General features: G+C 39.5%; 1 protein-coding gene across 9 annotated transcripts in view; it reads left to right on the top strand.

Annotated features, from left to right (window-relative positions):
* LOC126260818 (H(+)/Cl(-) exchange transporter 4) overlaps positions 1-22,120 on the top strand; it is a 485,631-nt gene that overhangs the window by 454,640 nt on the left and 8,871 nt on the right. For all 9 annotated transcript variants that reach the window (XM_049958193.1, XM_049958194.1, XM_049958192.1 and 6 more), the window contains 2 exons: positions 3,456-3,617; positions 21,295-21,442. In XM_049958193.1, coding sequence (XP_049814150.1) covers positions 3,456-3,617; positions 21,295-21,442 — 310 coding nt within the window. The remainder of the gene's footprint in view (positions 1-3,455; positions 3,618-21,294; positions 21,443-22,120) is intronic.

Genomic DNA, 22,120 nt, shown 5'->3' on the forward strand with positions numbered 1-22,120 from the left:
TACAGTCCATTACTTGCACTGGTATACTGTGTAACTTTAAATCCAACTCACTGCTATTTTCATCTAGTTTTTCACTCGGACTGTACATGAGCACCCCTAATATTGATCTAAAGTCATAACATGACTTTTATTTATCTCATTATATGAAGGTGAATCTAGCCTTGATCTAAGCCCACTCTCATCATAAAGTTCATTTTGAATTGTTACATTTTTCCTCCATTAATTTTACCTCTTCTTTCGTATCTTCAAACATACGATCATCATTAGCCTTACTCTTGATTGTTATCACCTGTCCTTCGTTATTAAGCACAGTATTCTCTCTCACCATCTCTCATCTTGGTAAATGTTTTATTACACTCAGTAATTAGAATACTTTACCTTTAAATTGTCCCAGTCCCAGTGCAAGTTGCTGCTACAGCCTGTAGCTGCCATCTGCTTTCTGCTTCTGCTCGTAACTCCCACATCAGCTCATTGCACTTCCACGTTAGTCTGCAGTGTTTACTACTGAATTCCAAAATTCTAGGGTGGGACTCCTTATTGGCTTACGGTTGTTCCAGAATGGCACAACCTCCTCATCCTTAATAGACTGAATTTCTCTCCCTGTGGTGGCATAGGTTTGTTGCTACACTGTCCTTTTATCATCATTCATTTGAAGAGACAGTCCTGTTTAGTTTATTTCATTTGTGCCAGATGGAATGTTTACACTGTTCACTGCCACAGTAACCTCCAGTTCATGCTTCCCAAAGTCACTCTTTACCTGTTCACAAGTTCATAGATTTTTCTGTCCACCAGTATGCTTATCACTGTTCCAAACACACATGTGAATTCATTAACATAACACTTGTACTGCGATGTGCTCCTCACCTGCACGTGCACCACACACTACAAAGCACCGTCCTAATTTAGTAGTCTCAATCACTTCTTCAGCAACACTTCTATCTGTTGACTTGAAGCTGAAAATCTTAGTCAGCATTTGATGCTGTTTGCTCAAAAAATGTACTCATCACCACAATTTAGTGATTCAAATGCAGTTATGTAATTGCTTTATTAATTCCAGTTATGCGTTTAACACGGTTAGCACAACATCATATTAGTTGTATGCTGAAAGTGTTAAGTATGGGATCCAGTTGTTGTGTAAAACAGTGGTGGACACACTAGTCATAAACTAAAAGTTAATGTAGGGGAGTACAGGGCAGAAGGAAGAGCCAGTGCAGTGGTAGGTACACATTTATAACCAGACAAATGTTTGGATGGTTTTAAACTTGTACTTATTGCTGCAGCTGCTCTTCCTTCTGCTATGAGTTCCCCTACATAACTTGTAGTTTATGACGGGGGTGTTTTCCACTGCTATTTTACATGACAAATGGGTCCCATACTCAATGTTTTCAGCGTTCAACCATTGTAATGACCTGTTAATCACATGAAATAAAGTAATAAAACAATTACATAATTGTAACAGAGACTGTTCACTCATTTGACTCATTTATCTACTGTTGCTGCATCTGTCATAATGGAATGGAATGGAATACCACAATTTAGATTGCACTTTTTCACGCTATATTACCTTCATAGTTATACTGTTTGGACAATGAACAGTTTCCCTACTTTGTGAAAAATATTAGCTTGTACAGTCAGGTCAGCTCTCACAAATAACAAAAAGCTCAGTGCCAGAAGTACACATACAAATTGCAAAATGATCAAAATGCACATTAAAGAAGCACTGTCCAACAATCAGTGGTAGTTCTACCAAGTCACTAGACTAAGTTATAAAGTGTGGCACAAAACACTGTTCATCACAGTCTACATACAGTACTGGCTGACAGAAATCTGTCATAAGTACACTGCAATAGTTAACCTTCTTCAGTCATTAATTAAGTCACAATGCTCAACAATAGCTTGTTCGAATGACAATGACAGTTGTCTTGAACGAACCACAATGCAATTCATTTGAAATATTCATAAACTTGAGTTGCAAAAATCACTTGAAAAATTTTAAATGTTGGCATTATTCAGTTTTTGCAGTGCAGGTGCGATGTATTTCCACAAACAAACTGTTTATCATTATAACATGAGCAAATATCAAGAGCATAGATGTTACATGCTTGTTAACTCAACCAGTACCAGGCACAGGCTGCTGACTGGGTGACATTTGAGAGCTTTAGGACTGGCTTATGAACAAAGTGTTATTTCAGAAACTACACAGTTACCTGGAAATGGCTGGTATCTTAGCCATTTTGGTTTTCAGCATGGACCATGAATATTCTCAAAATTTTAGTTTACGAAAAATGTGGTTGTCTAGGAATTTAGAAAAATTTATTGAATCAATTTATGCATCCATGTTGGGAATACCTTACTTAAGCAATCCTGTTGGAAGAACATCCGTAACTGAGCATTATAGCAGAGATTGAAAATACCGCTTCAGTTGTAAATTTATTTTCACACGACCAGTTTCGGACTGTTATAAGCCCGTCCTCAGGTATCGTACTGGAAATAGTAAAAGACGGGAAATAATTTTCGCACACCATAACACACAAAAAACAAGGAAAAATGTTTCCCTAAAATTTTTTAAAAACTTTTAAAAACATTTCGAAACCGCCGGTTGGGCTAGGTGCTGTGAAACCTACGTTAATGTGCAAGTGGCACCCAACAGTACTATGGATGACTGCCTGGGTAGGGAAATATACAAATGATGTCACGACACTTACGCTGTGCTGTGGTTGCTGAGCGCCGCATGTACCAGTCGCTGTGTGCTGCCTATGAGCGCAGAACAGGGAGTAGTGGATGTGAACGAGGCGGCAAATTGGTAAACCGGAGTAGCAAAAGTGCTGCCACCTATTGATGGAGAGAAGAACACAGGGACACTAGCCTGGCCGTTCACAATTAGAATTTAGTAGTTTACATTTAAAACGAAGAAAAAACAAAAAATTACATAAAAAATACACGATATAAGTTAAAAGTGCGTTAGCTGTTTGGTTAGAAAAAGATATATTATTTATGACAAAATTCATTAAAGAATAAATATTCTGGGAAGTAGTAGTTTGTATTTCCTGTTGCTTGAAAAGGCCTGTGCTGGCTGTTCTATAGTTCACACAGATAATTTGTATTCTATATTTTTGAAATCAGAAAATTTCATCTAGGGTTGGTGAGCTGCACTAAAAAGTGATCACAAATTAAATTGCAGAATCAAAGGAAGCATAGTAATCGGTATTTTATTTGTATATACCCTACATCTGGCCATATCTGCAAAGCATATAAATATTTGTGTATGTTGTATAGCAGTTACGTGGCACTAATCCCAATGTAATTCATTCAGTATCACATAATTTATGTTTACTTCATTCTGTTACCCCTATTTAATAGCCTTATTGTCATTAAAATACTTTGATACTAATTTGTACCTGCATGTTTTGGAGAATTGGTGGTTGTTGTTCTTATGGGTATGTATTTCATTTTAGTGGTGGACATGGCCAGAAGTTTTCAGTCAGTCAAGAGAAGGGGTGGGCCCATATATAATTTCCTACCTTTTCTACATTGTGTGGGCTCTCATTTTTGCTGCACTTGCTGCATCTTTGGTACGGATGTTTGCCCCTTACGCCTGTGGCTCAGGTATACCAGAGGTATGTCAAATTCAGCATTCACATGTAACTGAGAATATGCATTTATAACATTAACGTAAAATAATTAGTAGTATAGACATTATTTTAATGTGCTATTTCTTCAGATGTAGAAGAGTGTTTAAAGATCACCTCCTGAACTCTTCTTTATTTATTTATTCATTCATGCTCTCTGTCTCCCTTTTTTAAAATAATTTTGACATTCACAATTATAATACCAGAAGGAAAAAAATGTTGAGTTAAACTTGGGCACAATAGAGTGTTACAGGCAGAAATAAAATCCAGGTGGTAAGTTGTGAAGTAGCCATTGTACCGGTTGGAGGTCCACTATGGGCTGTAATTATTGCAAGGCAGCAAAAGTTGGTAGCTACTCTAATGTGTTAATGTAGAAACAATTTATGCTGAAAAAAATTTAGTTCCAATTTTGGCCACCCAGTACAAATCTGGCACTGTGCATCATCTTGTCGGCATCTCCAGTGCTCATTTTGAACAAATTTGAACAAATTATGTAAGTGATGTTTAATAATGAAATCCATATTATGCCTTCCTGTCTGGAACCGAGCGACCTCTATGGTCGCAGGTTTGAATCCTGCCTCGGGCATGGATGTGTGTGATGTCCTTATGTTAGTTAGGTTTAATTAGTTCTAAGTTCTAGGCAACTGATGACCTCAGAAGTTAAGTCACATAGTGCTCAGAGCCATTTTATTATGCCTTCCTCACATGTTTGACCTTTCTGACCACCTCCCATTCCTAATCCATTATAAATGGAAACATTTCTAGACATCTTTCTTGCACGCACAGTGCTAGATTTGCAGCTGGTGGCCGAAATTGGAACCTTTTTCTTTTCCAGTGTAAATTGGTTCCACATCAAAGCATTAGAATTTCTACCAAATTTTGCTGCCATAAGAGAACTACAGCCTACACTGGACCTCTGTGAGATACTGAACTTGAATGAATTATAACCACTTAATATGTGACCATCTTGTGCTGAGGAACGTGATTTTAAATTAAGTGGTCAGACCTGCCATGGGCCAGAATGTTGGTGGCCAATGATTTGGGCAGACTGCTGGCAGTTTAGTATGCCATCATAAAAAGTTATGCTTTGTTGCAATGGAGTTTAAAGTCTTCTACAGTGCCGTTGTTCTGGTGAGATAAAATCTGTAGTGACTGGACCAGAATAAAAATATCTCGCTTGCTGGATGAGAAAAGTTTTGCAACTAGGTCTTTCACACTAAGAAGACTCTTATGTCAATGAGCTAGGAACAACAATTTATTACATACAGTGTGCCCAAAATGTTTTGTAGTTTGGGCAGTGGAACATCCCTTTGTGAAAGGAAGTATGAATTTTGGACAAGACACTCCTTCTTTCAGGGTATAATGAATGTTAATTGAAGCCATATTGAGTATTTAGTTCAGTTGTTACAGTCCGTGGATGTTTTGGGTAATGGGGTAGGTACTTTTTTGTGATTAGTTGATCAGAATGGGTGGTGTATTAAGAGCCCTGGAGATCTTCATATGGATTTTGGGAGTAGTACCTGTTGTAAAGGCCTTTCACCAAGCTATCGTCAAACTGAGAAAGTTAGCATCAATCCTTGTTGCTGCAATAATTCTCTCACTTCTAATTTTTTGTTTTGTTGACATCATTTCATTGCATATGTCCAGAAAAATGCAATAATACAAAGGAACAGGTTTGGAAGAGTATTAATTTGATAGCAGCAGTTTGTCACAAGCCTTAGCAAAGTTGGAGATTCAGCTTCACTATAAAATGCACACAGCTTTATAAACCAGATGTTATGTTTTTAACTAGTAGAAGGAGCAGCTAAAGTGTACTGTCGCAGAGAAAAGTTTGCTTTTAAATAGCCCTTATGAATGTGAATATGAGTAAACTGAAGCTGCAGTAAGTGCTGCAGTATATTATATAGCTTGATTTTCTTGTTTTTATGTAAATATTCTGAATTTTAATTCCATTAGATTAAGATATTTTTCAGTAGTAACTAGGGAAACAGTATATCATTATTAATGACAGCCTACTTTGATGGCTCAGTTATTATATGATATATTGTTAAAATTCAAAATACATTGCCTATATTACATTGAATAAATATTTAAGTAGTTCAGTAGTACCTACAGGTTTTACAAATTTGATTAATTTTTTGCCAGTTCTTTCAAATTTGAGAGCAGGCACTTAAGTAGAACATTTATTATAGTTATATCCCAGCTTTCTGGTGGTGGGTGGTGGGGTTTAAGGGCACTCAACTACTGAGGTCATGAGCACCCAGCTTTCTTTTGAACATATAGTTATTACTATGTTCTGTGACACCAAGAGATTACTGAATGACACATTTTTAAAAAATCTGTTATTTATGGAAAAGGCCCATCACATTAATTCGAAGTGTAAAGATAACCTTAGTTAAAAGCTTTCAGATAAGGTAGTTCAGTCACATAACTGATTGTGAAGGTGTAAAACTATAAAATGCTCATATCTTACATAGTGACCCCCACATGTAATAGAAATATTTACAGAATTTTAATGGTTATTATCCATGCTGTGACAACTGCTTTCCCATTTAAAACTAAAGTTTTTACAACAGTCTGATAGTTTCTATTTTCGTATCTGTTGTGAAAATAGAAAAAGTCTTGCAGCTTGTTTTGTAAATGAAACCACCTTTTCTTGCTGCAACTTGATTTATTTTTCCCAGACGAATTTCAGCTGTTTCTTACTCAAGGCATCTTCAGTGGGGTTTAGAATGATACAGTTTATTATTTTTAGATTATCAAACACTTCATGTCACATTTTTTTATGTTTTATTTTAACTACGTTTTCTGAGCAGCATGTATTGCTTTTTGGTCACTGGTGAACTATTTTACTCCTTATATTGATATATTTAGGTACAAGATCATAACATTTGCATATGGTGTTGAATTTTATGTTTCGCGTGGATTTATGGACATTCAGGTGAAGTCTTTTGAATTTATGGTATAGACCACATGGAAATGTCTGGCATGGCATGAATAACAGGTTTGTTTGCATGACCGTATCAATGCAAAGATTAAAAACAGTTCACCCAGTTCCCAAAGAACAATGCATGCTGCTCAGAAAATGTGGTTAAAATATGACAAAACAATTGCAACATTAGCTGTTTGAACTGAATTGGGGTAGAGCCCACTGAAGATGCCTTAGAGCAAAAGGTGAAATGTGTTTGGGAAAAATAAATTAAGTTGCAGCAAGAAAAGGCAGTTTTATTTACAAAACAAATATTTCTGTACTTACTGTGGAGGACAGCCACAAAGACAAACTTGTTCTTATACCTTGGTTACAAAATTTGTTAGGCTGTTGTGGTTCAACATAAGGTTAACAGTCATAGTCATAGATCCATCACTGCACACATATATGGTACCCAATATTAACTGGTGCACCAATAGTGAAATTGCCTTGAGCATTTTTTTAAGTGAGATGTTCCTTCCACAAGTTTTTCAGCAGGCAAGTGGAATGCTGCACTGGTCTTACACAATTGTAGCTGCTATTTGATAATGTATTCTATGTGACATAGTTTGGTAAAGACATTGAGTATATAAGACAGTGACATCACCATGGTACCAATAAGGGTATGCAGAAGCTATCACTTCACAAATAGAAACAATGTGCTACTCAGATGGTCATCATTATCAACAAACCAATGAATAAAAAAAATCATCATTCAGATGCACGTACAAGGGATACCCAAAAGTAAACAAACTTATTTTTTTTTTAGCTTATTTATTCACATTTTAAGCACAAACCTTCAATCCTCTTCAAAGCACCCTCCACTTGAACTCTTGCACTAATGCACTTTACTAATCTTTTACTCCATATTTTGAAACATTGTTTGAAATCATCTTTTGTGATGCTTGACAGCGGTCCATCATTTTTTCTTCAGCTCAGCATCATCAGCAAAATGCTTTCCTCCCATGTCCCTTTTCATTGTAGGAAACAAAAAAAATGCATGGGGCAAGGTCTGGTGAGCATGGGGGGGGGGGGGGCGGCAGAAGAACAGGGGTCATACCATATTTGCTCAAGAACTGTACATACAGGGCTGTGTGAGCAGGGGAATGGTCGTGATGGAAAAACTAGTTACCTGACTGCCACAAATCGGGCCACTTCCACAACACACTGTTGCACAGTCTTCTCAAAACTTCCAAGCAAAGAGCGTGGTTAACAGTCTAACACTATGGAACAAACTCTGAATGGACGACTCCTCTCTCATCGAAAAAACAAATTGGCATTGTTTCAATGTTTGATTTCACCTGACAGTATTTCTTGTAGCAAGGTGAATGTGATGTCTTCGACTGGCTTGATTGTTGCTTTGATTCAGGATTGTAATCATAGCACCAAGTTTTGTCACTGTGAATTTTTGAAGAAAAGTTCGAATTATTTGTTAATGATTGTACTAATGTTTTAAACATTTTCATGTGTTCGGGCCGTGTAGGGACAATGAAAATGAGGTCTGTCATCACTTAATTTTTGAAGAACTATTTTTAAAATGGGAAAACCACTCAAACACCTGAGTTTCCTCCATAGCATCATCCTTGTACACTGTTTAACAAGAGTTTCTGTTCCACTTTTCCAAGCAAAAGGCAGTGCTTCACCACTGCATGCTATTCATGAAAACCAATCCCTGCAAAAACGACAATCACACAAAACTGTTGTCAATATAAACTCTGCTGAAACTAGTCCTGACCACCTTCAATGACGACACTTGGTTACTGGCTCTGGAATTCTCACTCTGTCTGCTCATAGCAGCTAAACAAAGTACTACAAAAGCTCTGCCCACAAAAATATTGGTTTGATTTGGTTTCTTTCGGGTCCCCCCTCATACAGAATCCATTCGTGTCGCAGTGTTTATAGGGGATGCTGGCCAGGATCCTACAAAATGCATCAATCATTTGACCATGTCACTAAATAAAACATGTTGGATGATGTGACTCCCCCAATGCCAGCTTTTACTGGGATGGTATAGCCCAGCAGTTGTTTGAGAGTGGGGAAATACTCAAGAACTGAGATGAATATGCTCAAGAACTGAGACAATATCAGGTGGAAATCAGGAAATATTTGGTGATGGCAAGCAGCAGGTCCGTGCAGCCATAAAACACCAGAAAAACAGTCTTCCAAAGGTGTTATTGTGACAGACAATGCTCATGCAGGGTATGTCTAGCCAAACATTTGATGAGTTTGTATGTGTCCTCATTCACCTTTAGTGAAAAAGGAAGGTGTTCATGTGATGCTTCTGCTCTGATTATTGTTAGCTTAACAAGTCACGAAAATGATTGTATGCTCATTCTCACAAACTGATTACACTTTGGGCTCTTTGTAGGGTCCAAAGTATTTCTCCAATATTGGTATTATGACCAGCTATTGACAAGCCAAGGCTGATGAGGCTTACTGGGATAAACATTGATGTCATAGCACCTAATAGAGATCATTTTATTTTATGGCAAAATTTGGTGTTAATTTTCATCAATTTTGGTGCTATTTTTTGCAAAATTTGGTTTTCACCAAATTGGGTGTTTTTTTAACCAGTTGAGTGTTTTTTGCCAGGTTTGGCATTTTTGTTGCCAGTTTTGTTCATGGCGGCTTGTGTAGGGCTCTAATTAGTTCAGTGTTCCTTATGGCTGTACCTCCATTTCCTCCAGCTGATCATATGGGACATCCCCTTTTATTGGTTTGACAAATGCTTCTAGTGGGTTTTACTTTACCAGTTATGTGAAGGAAGGGAAGTGGCTTCAAGGTTTCAAGACAGCATAAAATAATGTTGTAGACACATAATATCACCTGAGGATGTGCCTAAATTGGGATAGGGAAGTGGCTTCAAGGTTTCAAGACAGCATAAAATAATGTTGTAGACATGTAGGGGTAATTTCACTGCATAAAGGAAAACACTTGTGTGGAATTTATACTGTGAACGACCACCTTTATTGTACCGCACAAAACACACTTGATACAATGTTAACGCGGGAAAACGAACACTCGTCGTGTCCTACAAAGAACCCCGCTCGTAAAGAGAATCTCTCAGTGTCTTGTCGACTATCGACTTGTCACTCCCACACAGCCCCCCCCCCCCCCCCCCTGAAGTGCGGAGCACCCGGTATGGTGGGGTACTTAAACTTCACCTCTCGGCCTGCCCGAGTGCGGATAGTGTGGGTGTGGGTGCTGCTTGCTGATTCTGTTGCTGCATTAGGCCCCCTGGTGTGGGGCTCATGTGGGACACAGCTGTCTGGTTCTGCGGAAGGTGTGGGTTCGTTGCAAGTTGTGTCTGAAGTCGTCTGTGAGACTGTCGTCAGTGCTGGCATTGTCCAAACGGGTTTTACTCGCTCAATGGAAACTTTGGTCGACTTTCCCTGGAGGAGGATATCCATTGTGTGTGTGTCCCGTCCTAGCACTTGGTATGGTCCAGTGTACGGTGGCTGTAACGAATGACGTACCAGGTCTGTGCGGAGCATGATGTGGGAACAAGTATCGAGGGACTTGTGTATGAACACTGGATGCGTGCCGTGCTGAGACGTCGGGGCTGCACGTAGTGTCTCTGCCTGCTTCCTCATTTGTTGCAAGAGGTGGGGTAGTTGTGTGTCATCTGGGAGAGGAACTGGTGCAAGGAATTCTGCTGGAACTCGGAGTGGTTCTCCGTATACCAACTCTGCCGAGGAACAATTGATGTCTACAAACTGCCTATTGGCTTCAGTCTCGGGTTCTTCGGCCGACGTTCATCTAATGATTTTTCTGACGTTTCGCCAGCACGAGTGGCTGGCATTGTCAAAGCTTCACCCTCCATTGCCGGTGGTGAACTGGAGGCTTTGACAATGCCAGCCACTCGTGCTGGCGAAACGTCAGAAAAATCATTAGATGAACGTCGGCCGAAGAACCCGAGACAGAAGCCAATAGGCAGTTTGTCAACAAGTGGCCACGAAAGCCTTAACAATTGATGTCTGTTTTTAATGCGGTCCGTAACCCCAACAAATTTCACTGAGGCATTGGTTCCCGGATGTGCCAGGTTGTGAATGCTGTCGAATACCTTTCGTCGGGTTCCTGACTCCAGATCAGAAGGTTGCGTGTTCAAATCACGTCGGGGTCACCACTTATGTAAGGGTAATTTCACTACATAAAGGAAAACACTTGTGTGGAATTTATACTGTGAACGACCACCTTTATTGTACCGCACAAAACACACTTGATACAACGTTAACGCGGGAAAACGAACACTCGTGTCCTACAAAGAACCCCGCTCGTAAAGAGAATCTCTCAGTGTCTTGTCGACTATCGACTTGTCACTCCCACAGACACATAATATATCACCTGAGGATGTGCCTAAATTGGGATGAACCTGGTTGTGGTTCCTGTAAAAAGCTTTCTACAGCCAGAGCACTGTTTTGAGTTTTCTGCCACCTTATAAAAATGCCATGGCCGTGAGGAAAGTAGTGGTCACAGTGCAGTTTCAGCATTCAGTAAGTTTCAACTGCAAATATTGGCAAATTGCTGTTATCAGATTTATAACTTTTTCATACACTTAAATAGCAAATTTTGCAGTATTTAATAAGCCTGCCAATTTGACATTTTTTTGCATAATTGTTTTGGGAAATTTCCTGTTTCTACACACAGGATCCAAAAGTTCAAAGTAAAGTTTTTTGTTCTGTGCACCACTGCAGCCACCTTTGAAGACACAATGAACAACCTGCTTTGTTGTCTGAAATGGATAATGTCTTTGCTACTTGAATGACATTGTTTTTTCAAAGACATTTGAAGACCATCTGAGCTACTTGACAGTTGAGCTGGAGAGTGTTCATGATGCAGGTTTTCAATTGAATCTGAGAAAATGTTCTTTGTAGCTCAAGAAGTAAAAATCTTGGAGCACCAAGGTAAAAGAAATAGAATCCTTCCATAGGAAGAAGCAGTAAAAGTCTTAAGATTTTCCAACTTCTTAGTACATTAGTGATGTGAGAGGTGTTTTGGGGCTGTGTTCATGTTAAAATGCCAAAACTTCAGTTACAAGGGCACTACAAAAACCTGGTGCAAGGGCATGACAATTTGTGGAGCGAAGAGTGCAGCATATCTTTTTGTATCCTGAAGGAAGTGCCTAAATGTGGTGCTTTTCAATTAGAATGGCAACACAAAACTACACACTAATGCTGGTGGGATGGGGATACTCTTACGTGCAGTTCTAGTACTTTCCAGGTATACACCAGAAGTGTGATTGCTTATGCCTCCACAATATTCTCCATAGTCTGAGAAGTAGTATTGTATTACTGAGAATGAATGCCTTACAGTCGTTCAAGCAGTCAATATTTTTTTATATGCCACATCATTCACTGAAGTGACTAAAATTCTTTATGCTGGCCATCAAGGCAGAACCCCTTTGGCCAATTGACAAGATGAGCAGTGAAGCTTCAGGAATATGACATAACAGTAGTTTGTAAAGTTGATGCAACCACAAATATACTGAAGGCCTTTTTGTGGAATCCATTGGAGTAACATTACAGTGTTGGTGGTATCCCACGAAGAGAAGGAAGATCCAGTGTTACAGAAGACAACAGAGATGTTAGAGAAAGAAACTGCTGTCAAAGGAGATTTAAGTTTTATAGTCAAAACTTTATATGAAAGGAATTATTACCCAATGCAACAGAAATGATTGCTTATTATCTCAACTTATTTATGGCCAGTAGTGTTTAGGTATTTTTGTGATGCTCTTGGGTATGAAGACTCTTGGTAGTCAGAAGTAAGTACTGTTGACCAGGTCTCTACCAATATGTCAGACAACTTGTAAGCCACTACAGGAGATGAAAATGAAGCAAGCATGTGCCTAAGTTAACCTCAACAAATCTCATCAGTTCTTCCTGCTGCAATTCAATTTTGTCAGGTTGGAGTTGACTTCTTGGGTGGTGCCAAAAATCAAAAAATGGGAGTAAATAATGCTGTGCAGTGGCTGCATCACTTTTAAATTCTCACCTTCACTGTACCAACTGCTGAAGCTCTGGGAATCTGTAGGTTTCTTGCACAAGACATAATTTTGAAGCATGAACCACCATCTCTGGTTGTGTAAAAGTTGTTGCACAGAATTTGGGTGTAGTGGGGTTTGGTGGTAGATGTCAAAGTGTGTGTGTTTATATTAAATAACCCTTTATTAAACAATAACATAATTTGCACAAAAAACACAACACAGAATAAAATATATGTAATTAGCTATTTAATCAAAGCACAGCACTGAATCCTATATTTTTAAGTGGGGTGTGTTGTTGTTGCTTTGCAAGTAAGCAATGGAGTGTAAATTGTTTGTTTCAGTAGCCTTAAGCGTATTTTTCCTGTGCAACCTGAAACACACACATCTGGATGGGAAGTGGTAATGTTTTCCCACTCTTAAAGCACTTACTATTGTATCTTGTATTGTTCCCCTTTCTGTCACATGTGTTAACAGGGTATTTCTGCAATTATCATAGTTAGCTTTCTGGAGTAAACATGCTGTTAAGCGCTGAAGATTCTACAAAAACTGTTGCTTTGGCAGAGGATGGTCACAGCATACGTTGCAATCCAGAAGTGTTGAGAATTATGCCTTCCACGATTTCCAGAATGTAAGAAGGTACAGCGAAACTGGAAGAGCTATGCAAGGAAAATAGGATTAGGCCCAAGAAGAGCAACATCGGCGAGAGATTACCACTTCTTAACAACTTCTTTTTCCAAACCGTTGCTGTTGAAGCACAAAATCGACTCCAACAAGTGAGAGAGGGGAATGTTAGTGAAAGAACCATGTGATAGGACACTAAGAAGCCATCTTCAATCCAGAAAACCTGCTACCGGACCAGAACTCATGACAGAGCGTCAAACAACTCAACTCAGTTTTGCAAGGAATATCGCAGCTGGAGAATAAGACAATGGGAGCAAGCATTGTTCACCGATGAGTCATCATTTGGCCTGTGATCACTCGACGATAGAGAGGTGGTCTGGAGAAAGCCTGGGAATAGGTCATTCCTTTGTGTATCCTCATCCAAGATGTGTTTTCAGGATCTGATGGTGTTAGCAGGAACCAATATGACTGCAAGGGCAGATTTCATCACTGTGGAACCTTAAAAGTTATTAGTATGTGGAGCAGATCCTTTTGGAGCATGTTGGGCCTTTCTCTCCATTTATTTGTGATGGTTTTACAGTAATTCATGGCATGACATGCCCACATGTTGTGAGAACTGTGCAAGAGTTGTTGGATGAAGTGGAGATTCATAAAATGGCTAGATCTGCTTGGAGCCCTGGTTTGAATCGTACTGAGTATGTGTGTCACCAGCTTAGGGGAAGAGTTCATAAGCATTATTTATGGACTCTACAGGATCTAAAATAGGTTCTCCTGAAAGAATGGGAGGTGATTCCGTAACAGAACATTCCAGCATCAATCAGAAGCATGCCTGAAAGGTAGGATGCCATGATAGATACAAGAGGAGGTAATACTCACTTTTGTAGACAGGGAGTGGTCTGTGAAGTGAAAGGAAGTGCAAAAAACCAAGGCAGAGATGCATTACCTTCCCTCAAAATTTGCCTGAAGTGTGTGTCTATTTGTGTTAATTCCACATCTCTGGTTTCATTTGTTTGTAATTTTTTTCCCATAATTGCACCCCTAGCTGGCACCATACCACAAAATTTGATCATAAAATAGCAGATTAGTGTCATAAAAGGGACTGGCTTTTGAAATAAATTTAAAGTACATTTTTTAAGAAATTTAACTGTTTTTTATGCTGACTATGGACATGTGATCAAGAATCTAGCTTGGCCCAAGTGACTTTGATTGGGCACCTACTAAGACCACTAGTATCACCTTGTAATAAACTTTACAAATTGGCAAAGGGAATCACACTGAATAACTAACACAATGAACAAAGTTGTACATTCTACTATTATTGACCATCACTTTGTACTAAACTAATCACAAAGGTAAGTAAAACAATACAGGGCTTACAACAACAGACAAAAAAATGTAGTACAGTACACAATAGCTTGTTACTAATATACAATGGTGGCATCACCTTTCTTCATATACAATATTTTCACTATAAAATATAACACTCTTATACACCATGGCTTTGCTCTAGAATTTAGTGATTCACTTGACAAAAATCTCAGGCCTTCCCGTGCTCGGATACCACCACCACAACAAACATAAGCTGATTTATCTTATTGTGGCACAAACCACAACACTCTAATTTACTCAACCAAATCCTATCAGTGCTTGCCCCTAACAGATGTAGCTCACAAAAGCACCATTCACTTTGTGACCTGCACTGTTTTACTGTAAATGACTTCTCCACTGTTCATCCTATCCAGTTGTGAGCTGCTGCTCAGAAATGTCCATGTACAGCTGGCCGTGCCCCGTGTTTAGCATTGAAACTGATGGAATATCAAGCTGCTAAGTTTCACAGCACTCTGTCTTCCTCAGCCTCTCTTGCATGCTGGCCGTCAATGAACTCGCTCCCTCCACTGTCACCAGCTGATGACTGTGGTCTTACTTTGGTCAGCCATGCTGAATATTAAGACAAACATGGCCAATGTACCATCTGGGCCCGGAGCCAAACCTGTTATTTGCCAAACACTATTCACAGCAGTCCTTGGCTCTGGCACTAGTTCAAGTAGTTGCTTCAGCATCATCCCACAGACTAGCCTCCGACCACAGCAACCTCATGGGCCAACTAATGTGGTTAATGCTCTGTAATGGGGACCAATGCTGCCCCTGAACTTGTCCAGAGCTGCCCCCAGCCTCTGGCTGTGCTCCAAGTCAGTGTTGCCACTGGCACTCCAAAATGGAGATTACTTTTCACTGAATTGCTCTGCCTCCACAAAGCTTGGAGGGCCAGTGCTGCTGTCCACACACTGCCACACCCACTCTTTAGCCAGAATTTAACACCTGACTCTCACAGGCACAACAGGTGGGATGGGTGGATAAAAAATCCCGCTGCAAAATTTCAGTTACATGGTGCAAAATATTCCAGTCAAAATTAGTGTCAGAAGATGCAACACAGTCCACAGGATAACTGCATACCACCTACAGCTAAATAGTGTCAAGCAAGTTAACTTTTTTGTTTTTGTCTTACTTTTGTATTAAGACATTAACAAACATGCTCTCAATGTATGTCAAAGATGAACAGATATTGGGATACTATACCGCCTATCATGTCATTCAGATACAATACTGCAAAACAGTCCACTTCAGGGGTTTTCCTGTTCCATGGTTGAGAGGCCAAAACTACACTGGATATGTTCTATTTCAGCCTGATGATGCTCCAGAGAATTACATAATATAGTTTCACCAGAACTGTAGAAGTAAACAGCTGGTGCACACATGGTCCTTACGATGCCTAGGATAAGGACAATGAATAATTTAAACTCCTAACTCCCACACTACTCAGGGGGATCTAGTATTGATTTTTACACTTGTGAGAAATGTAGTGCTTCCAAAAATTGTCATTGGTGTACCACTTGAGCATGTGCTGCATCTTACATCTCTAGTGGGACATCGCTTACGAAGCATAGGATGATTTTCCTACATTGAGAATACAAAAATGTGGAGAAGTCATTCATGCCCTATGCATGAAGCCCTATCATATAATCATGAGGTGCAGATCAATTATCTTTTGATATAAATAACATGAAGACCATGTTGATGGAAGTGTGTTCATTGAAACCTTGCAATGATGAGGATGTGACAACATGACCAGAATGTGAGGCTCTACCAGTTGCCATATGAAGGACCAGACCACTGACTAGTCCCAGATCCAGGAAGCTGTTGCGATGGGGTGGTCATTGTGGACCCCCCATTAATCGCCAAAAGGCCATCTTTTAGCCCAGAATGGTGTGTGCAGGACAGTGGGTTGCATAACACCAGAAAATTGGCAGTTGTTCAATCAGTAGAGCTTAGTTAGAAATTTATATTTAGTTATTCAGTAAAACTCTTTACAGTGAGTGAAGGCAGTGGCACGATGGCATTCATTGACCTACACACAGTAGTGTCTACCTCAGCGTAGCATAAGGCAGTGTGCTTGGTTGCAGCAGCGAGTGGTCACTGAACATGAGTGCTCACACAGGTGGCACCCTCAGTGTGCTGCTTTGTGGAGTTGATGTCTGGCATTTGGCAGGCTGCAGGTACACGAAGGCCGTCTAACTGGCCGCACCTGCAGATGAACTAGCGCATGGCGTGCTTGTATCAAACTTGAGGCCCCTTGGAGAGGCATGGAGACCAGATGAAGTCACCCTGGAAGTGGCCTCTCTTGTTGGCTCTAGTAGAGCTCCAGAATCATCAGATCTAGCACCTGATTGTAGATGGGCAGCCATTGGATGAAGTGGCAAGAGGTAGGTAAAGCTGGTTGGCCCACATGGGATCTTCAGCTGGCGTGGAGTATGTGTCAGCATCGGTAGTAGTCGAAGACTATCTACTGCAAGATGAGCAATGAGTATTTATAATGGCTCTGTCCAGCTTTGTTTATGATGGTGCCCTGCTTTCAGTTGTGTAGGGGACCAAGGCAGCACAGCATCAAGCCGTGGTGTGCGGTGACTTAGCTTGCCACTGTGGAGGACTAGTCTTGCACCATGCTGCTACAACAGTATTCCATCCCAACAGCAGGGTTTCACATGAAGCTAGCTCTCCCTCTTCACCATGTGTTGTGAAGTCTGCATGGAGGGATGTTGTCACAACACTATAGTCCAGTCCAAAACAGTGGGCCACTTTAATGTGGGGAGGGGGAAAAATACCCCATACTGTGCGTCATCTACCATGGCTTAATGGACATGATCACTGGCTGACTACATGTGGGTTACTGGTTGTATTCTCATCTCCTGTGATTATTTATCATTTAATATTGATGGTTACCTTGACAGTTTTATATGACAATAGCAGTCATTCTTGGACAGTGTAGCATCCATAGCTCTGTCGTGATAGGATAGACTGCAATTTGATGACATATTCAGTTGCAGAGAGGCACAACAAAAAGATTGTTACACGTTCAGATTTTGCCCAAAGCCTCCTTCAGAAAGGAAACACACATACGACAGCTGTCTGCAGCCAGAATTATGGCCACAGATAGCAGTAATGTGTGCATGAAGTGTGCTTGTATGTGTTTCCTTTCAGAAGAAGGCTTTGGCTGATAGTTCAGTGTGTAATAGTCATTCCTTTGTGCCTGTCTGCAACTCAATGTGTCACCTTTTATGAGGAGTAGCAATCTATCCGTCTACATCTGTATTCTGCAAACCTCCATGAAGTGTGTGAGGTAATGGGCGAGTTGTGGCACCCTGGAAATATTCTAAGTTCAGAGTTGGCATGGCCGTGCTGGGGCCTCTCAGTGGGCCATGGCTATTCGGCGGCCACGTGGTGCCAAATGATAGCCGGGGTCCATGGACTGCATGGCTGGGAATTCCATGGTGACGCAGTGTCGATGAAGGAGACATGCCGGGAGTGCAAAAGATGGTGGACTTCGTGAAACCTTAATGGCAGACATTTCACAGTTCGTATGGAAATTAATAGTAGCCAGATGAATCATGATACCTCAAAAAGAAACATGTACATTATCATTATTTGCACGATGATTCTGCGGGTGTAATCAGATTTTCAGTATCTATATTAGTTTAAAGTTTAGCATCTGACGATAAATTATACATGTAACACCCAGCAACGAATTTCCAAAATCTAAATGGTTCATTCAATTTTGTCGGTCAGCATGTCTGCAGAAAGCTATTAGTATAAACCTAAATTGGTATAAATTACAAGCATGTAACTTGAATAGTAAATGAGTTACTGGAGGTCAAAGTGGCCGATTACTATTGATCGCGTCAGGCCATAAGTACTCCATAGTTACATGAAAAAATGGTAGCAGCATGCTTATAAGTATAGTTATTCATCTATGTCTTTGTTTATATCTGATATATACTATTCATGAAGAAATTGGTCAAATATTTACTATGTTTTAGAAAGCACAGACACATTAGGCTACTGGCCTACTTTTACTTGCTATTCCTTTGATATATATTTATTTGATTTGTTTATGTATTTAATAATGTGTGTTAGAGCGTGTTTATGATCCAACTGTAGGAATATTTATTTAATTTCAAGTTATTTAAATGTAAATCTAATATTTCATTTAATTATGTTTGTGTGGGTGCATTGGCTTGAAGACATGGTGCGAGCGCTGTAGCCAGTCACAGCGCTCGCGAACGGGAAGACTGGATGAATGCGGGAGAAGAGTTCTGGGCAGTATGGCACAGGACACGGGGGGAGTCCGGGACAGTACGGTGCGAGGGACGCACAGTCTTGGGAAAGACTTGTCGTGGAGCAGTTTGCGTGTGGTCACGGGAGATAGAAACATTTCGTAGTACCAACTTGTGTACTTGTGAGATTTTTGTGGCTTCTGCAGTGAAGACGTAGTATGCATTTGGAAATGAATATCTCACGAGCTATGTTGTTGTTGTTCATAACTGATTACGTAAAGTAGGAATCTATTGTTTCCCTGTTATTCAACTTGTGTTTTATTTAATTGCTGGACCATTGACACGAATAAGTGTTTTGCAGAAATATACCACATTCTCAAAAGTACTTCTGCTGTTGTACTCATCATTTAAAGTCATTAAGAAAGTACCTGCAGATTTTATTTAATTGCAATCTTTCATTTATAAACATCTTTGTTACCTTCTAAATTCACAATTGCTGAGTGATAGGAACCTTCAGCCATTCGATTCATGTGTATATTGTATAGTGTGGACTCAGCAATATTTGGCCTGTAATGCGGCAACTACGTATCCCAGCCCCTAGACAACAAAAACATCCAAAACTTTTAATATTTCAACTCTGAGTCTGTGGGTGCGTAGTTGAGGGCCACACCACACATCATAATATGATTTTATTTGAAAGCCCGCCAGTGCATGGCAGAGGGTATGTCCCATTGTACCAGTTACTAGGTTTTTTCAAATTCCATTCACGTATGAAGCACAGGAAGAATGATTGTTTGAATGTGTCTGTGCATGCCGTAATTATTCTAATCTTATCCTCATGTTTCCTGTGTGAGCTATATGTAGGGGGTTGTAGTATATTCGTAGAGTCATCATTTAAAGCTGATTCTTGAAACCTTAAGTCTTTTTAGGGTAGTTTGTCTATCTTAAAGAGCCTTCCAGTTCAATTCCTCCAGTATCTCTGTGACACGTCCCACAGATCAAACCTGCCTTGACCATTTGTGCTTCCCTTCCCTGTGTACATTCAGTATCTCCCTTTAATCATATTTGTTAAGGGTCTCTCACACTTGAGCAATATTCTAGACCCAGTAGCATGAGTGATTTCTATGCAATCTCCTTTGTAGACTGATTGCACTTTCCCAGTATTCTATCAATAAACTGAAGTCTAAAACCTGCTTTTCCAATGAATGAGTCTATGTGATCATTCTGTAATATTGTTGATATTCTTCCTCTTGTTGAGCATAACTTATATTGACTCAGAGCTCATTCCTTCCCTTTACTTCTTATCAAAACAGTGGAATACAGTTATTGTGTGAACAAGTACTGGAGTCGAAGAAAAAGAAATGAAATACAGTGGCCTTAAATGATAAAATTACACCTTTGTTTTTTTTCTCAATTTTGCTTGCAGGAACACAGGAACTGTTGAAGTAAAATTGTCAGTGGGCCTAAATTCAGTAATTAAAGAGAATTTCCTATTGGTTAGGAACTTCCTTATACATCTTTCATTTATAATATAAATAACCAAACTAATTTAAGAAAAAGTATATTGTATATTTGTTTGCAAATCTACATATGTTCCTCATGATTGAGAAACCTACTTAATGCTTATATTTATAGCAATTTTAAGTTACAGGTTGTGGTTTGTCTACAGTCAAAAAGAATACTTCTGCTGTATCTTTTTTATGCAAATGCTTGTTGAAACAGAACATGTCCAAATCAGATTCATAGATATTCACTTCTGTATGGACATAGATGGAGATAAAATTTAAAAATAAACCTCCAAATAACTCTTGACCTTGGTACTGTAAAAGGCATTTCAAGATGTAGAAACAAAACAAGAGGGTGATTCAAAATTTTTAACTTACCATCTGAGCTAGTCTCACAATATTTAATGTTGTACCCTGAAATATTACCATGTTGCAACCTAAGACACCAGATGTCCACAATAACAAGCAGTTCTAGTGAGGACACTGGTCTTGGGGACACATTTATAGGTGGTCTGACCAAAGCCAGCTGATTACAAAAGCAAATGTACGTTGTTACTTACACAGACATGACTGGGGTGCACTGGTTAATTGTATGCCTCACCAGCTTCCCTGAAAGGCTGGCTAAATGTGTTAACCATAGCAAAGGAAGAATGTCAACAAAAACCACATACAGTGATCAGAATTCCTATCCTCATGATTAAATGGAGTAACAGGGACAAAAGGAGATTCTAGATGTTACTAATTATATGGTTGGGGGTCTTTGAAACACAGTCGTGGATTCCAGGTCACTTTATACCAAACAGTATGTGTGTATAAAAGTAGAAAAAAACAAGCTGTTCTGTCCAGTGTTCCATCACATTATAACAACATTCTGTTCAGATAAATTATGGAATCTTTCATATATTGACATTGTTTGGCAGTAATTGAACTGCAACTGGCAATGGTTCAAATTTAACACACACTTTTTTTCTGTTTTCAGATAAAAACAATTCTGAGTGGGTTTATCATTAGAGGATACTTAGGAAAGTGGACATTGATAATAAAGTCTGTAGGTATAATGCTTGCTGTATCGGCAGGCCTTAGCTTGGGAAAAGAAGGCCCTATGGTGCATATTGCCTGCTGTATAGGTGAGTATGAAAAAGTTTGTAGTTTCTTCACTTTGTGTAAAATAATAAATTCGCAGAGAATTTCATGTTTCCTCATATGGATCAAAACTCGATTCCCAAAATCCACAGGAAAAGGCAATGGAAATCCATAATCAGATGAAAGGTAGGAACTTCCACTCTATGGGTTTGGAATTGATAAAAGGAAAATCAACTTCCATCCCCTTTCAGAAACAGTGTTATTCACAGAAAGATTTTAATTGATGATAGCATTACCTTCTTAAAAGCTGTAAAGCTCGTAATGGGCACTCTGTAAGCAATGTTTGAATATGGCTTGCTTAAGAGGAACTACTGTTCCCCTTCTGTGATTAAAAATATCAAATTATATAGAGTCGTCATTTCTACTCCAGTGTATGATATGTTCATATGGTATTATTGGTCGGGAGACGCCATCTGAGATTGTTTGGCCGCCTGGCACAAGTATTTCTATTTGACACCAAATTAGCAATTTGCACTTCAGTGAATATGAGACAGAATGAATGTGACAACACAAAATATCCAGCCCCTGAGCAAAGACATTGTTTGACCAGGCCAGGAATCAAACCGAGGGCCCCACAATCTAGGGCAAGTGATGCTAATCATTAGACCACGAGCTGCAGAGTTCTGCTGCATAAGCCATCATCACAGTTGTATATTGGTTAA

The sequence above is a fragment of the Schistocerca nitens genome, chromosome 5 (genome assembly GCF_023898315.1).
Source record: "Schistocerca nitens isolate TAMUIC-IGC-003100 chromosome 5, iqSchNite1.1, whole genome shotgun sequence".
Taxonomy (NCBI): Eukaryota; Metazoa; Arthropoda; class Insecta; order Orthoptera; family Acrididae; genus Schistocerca; species Schistocerca nitens.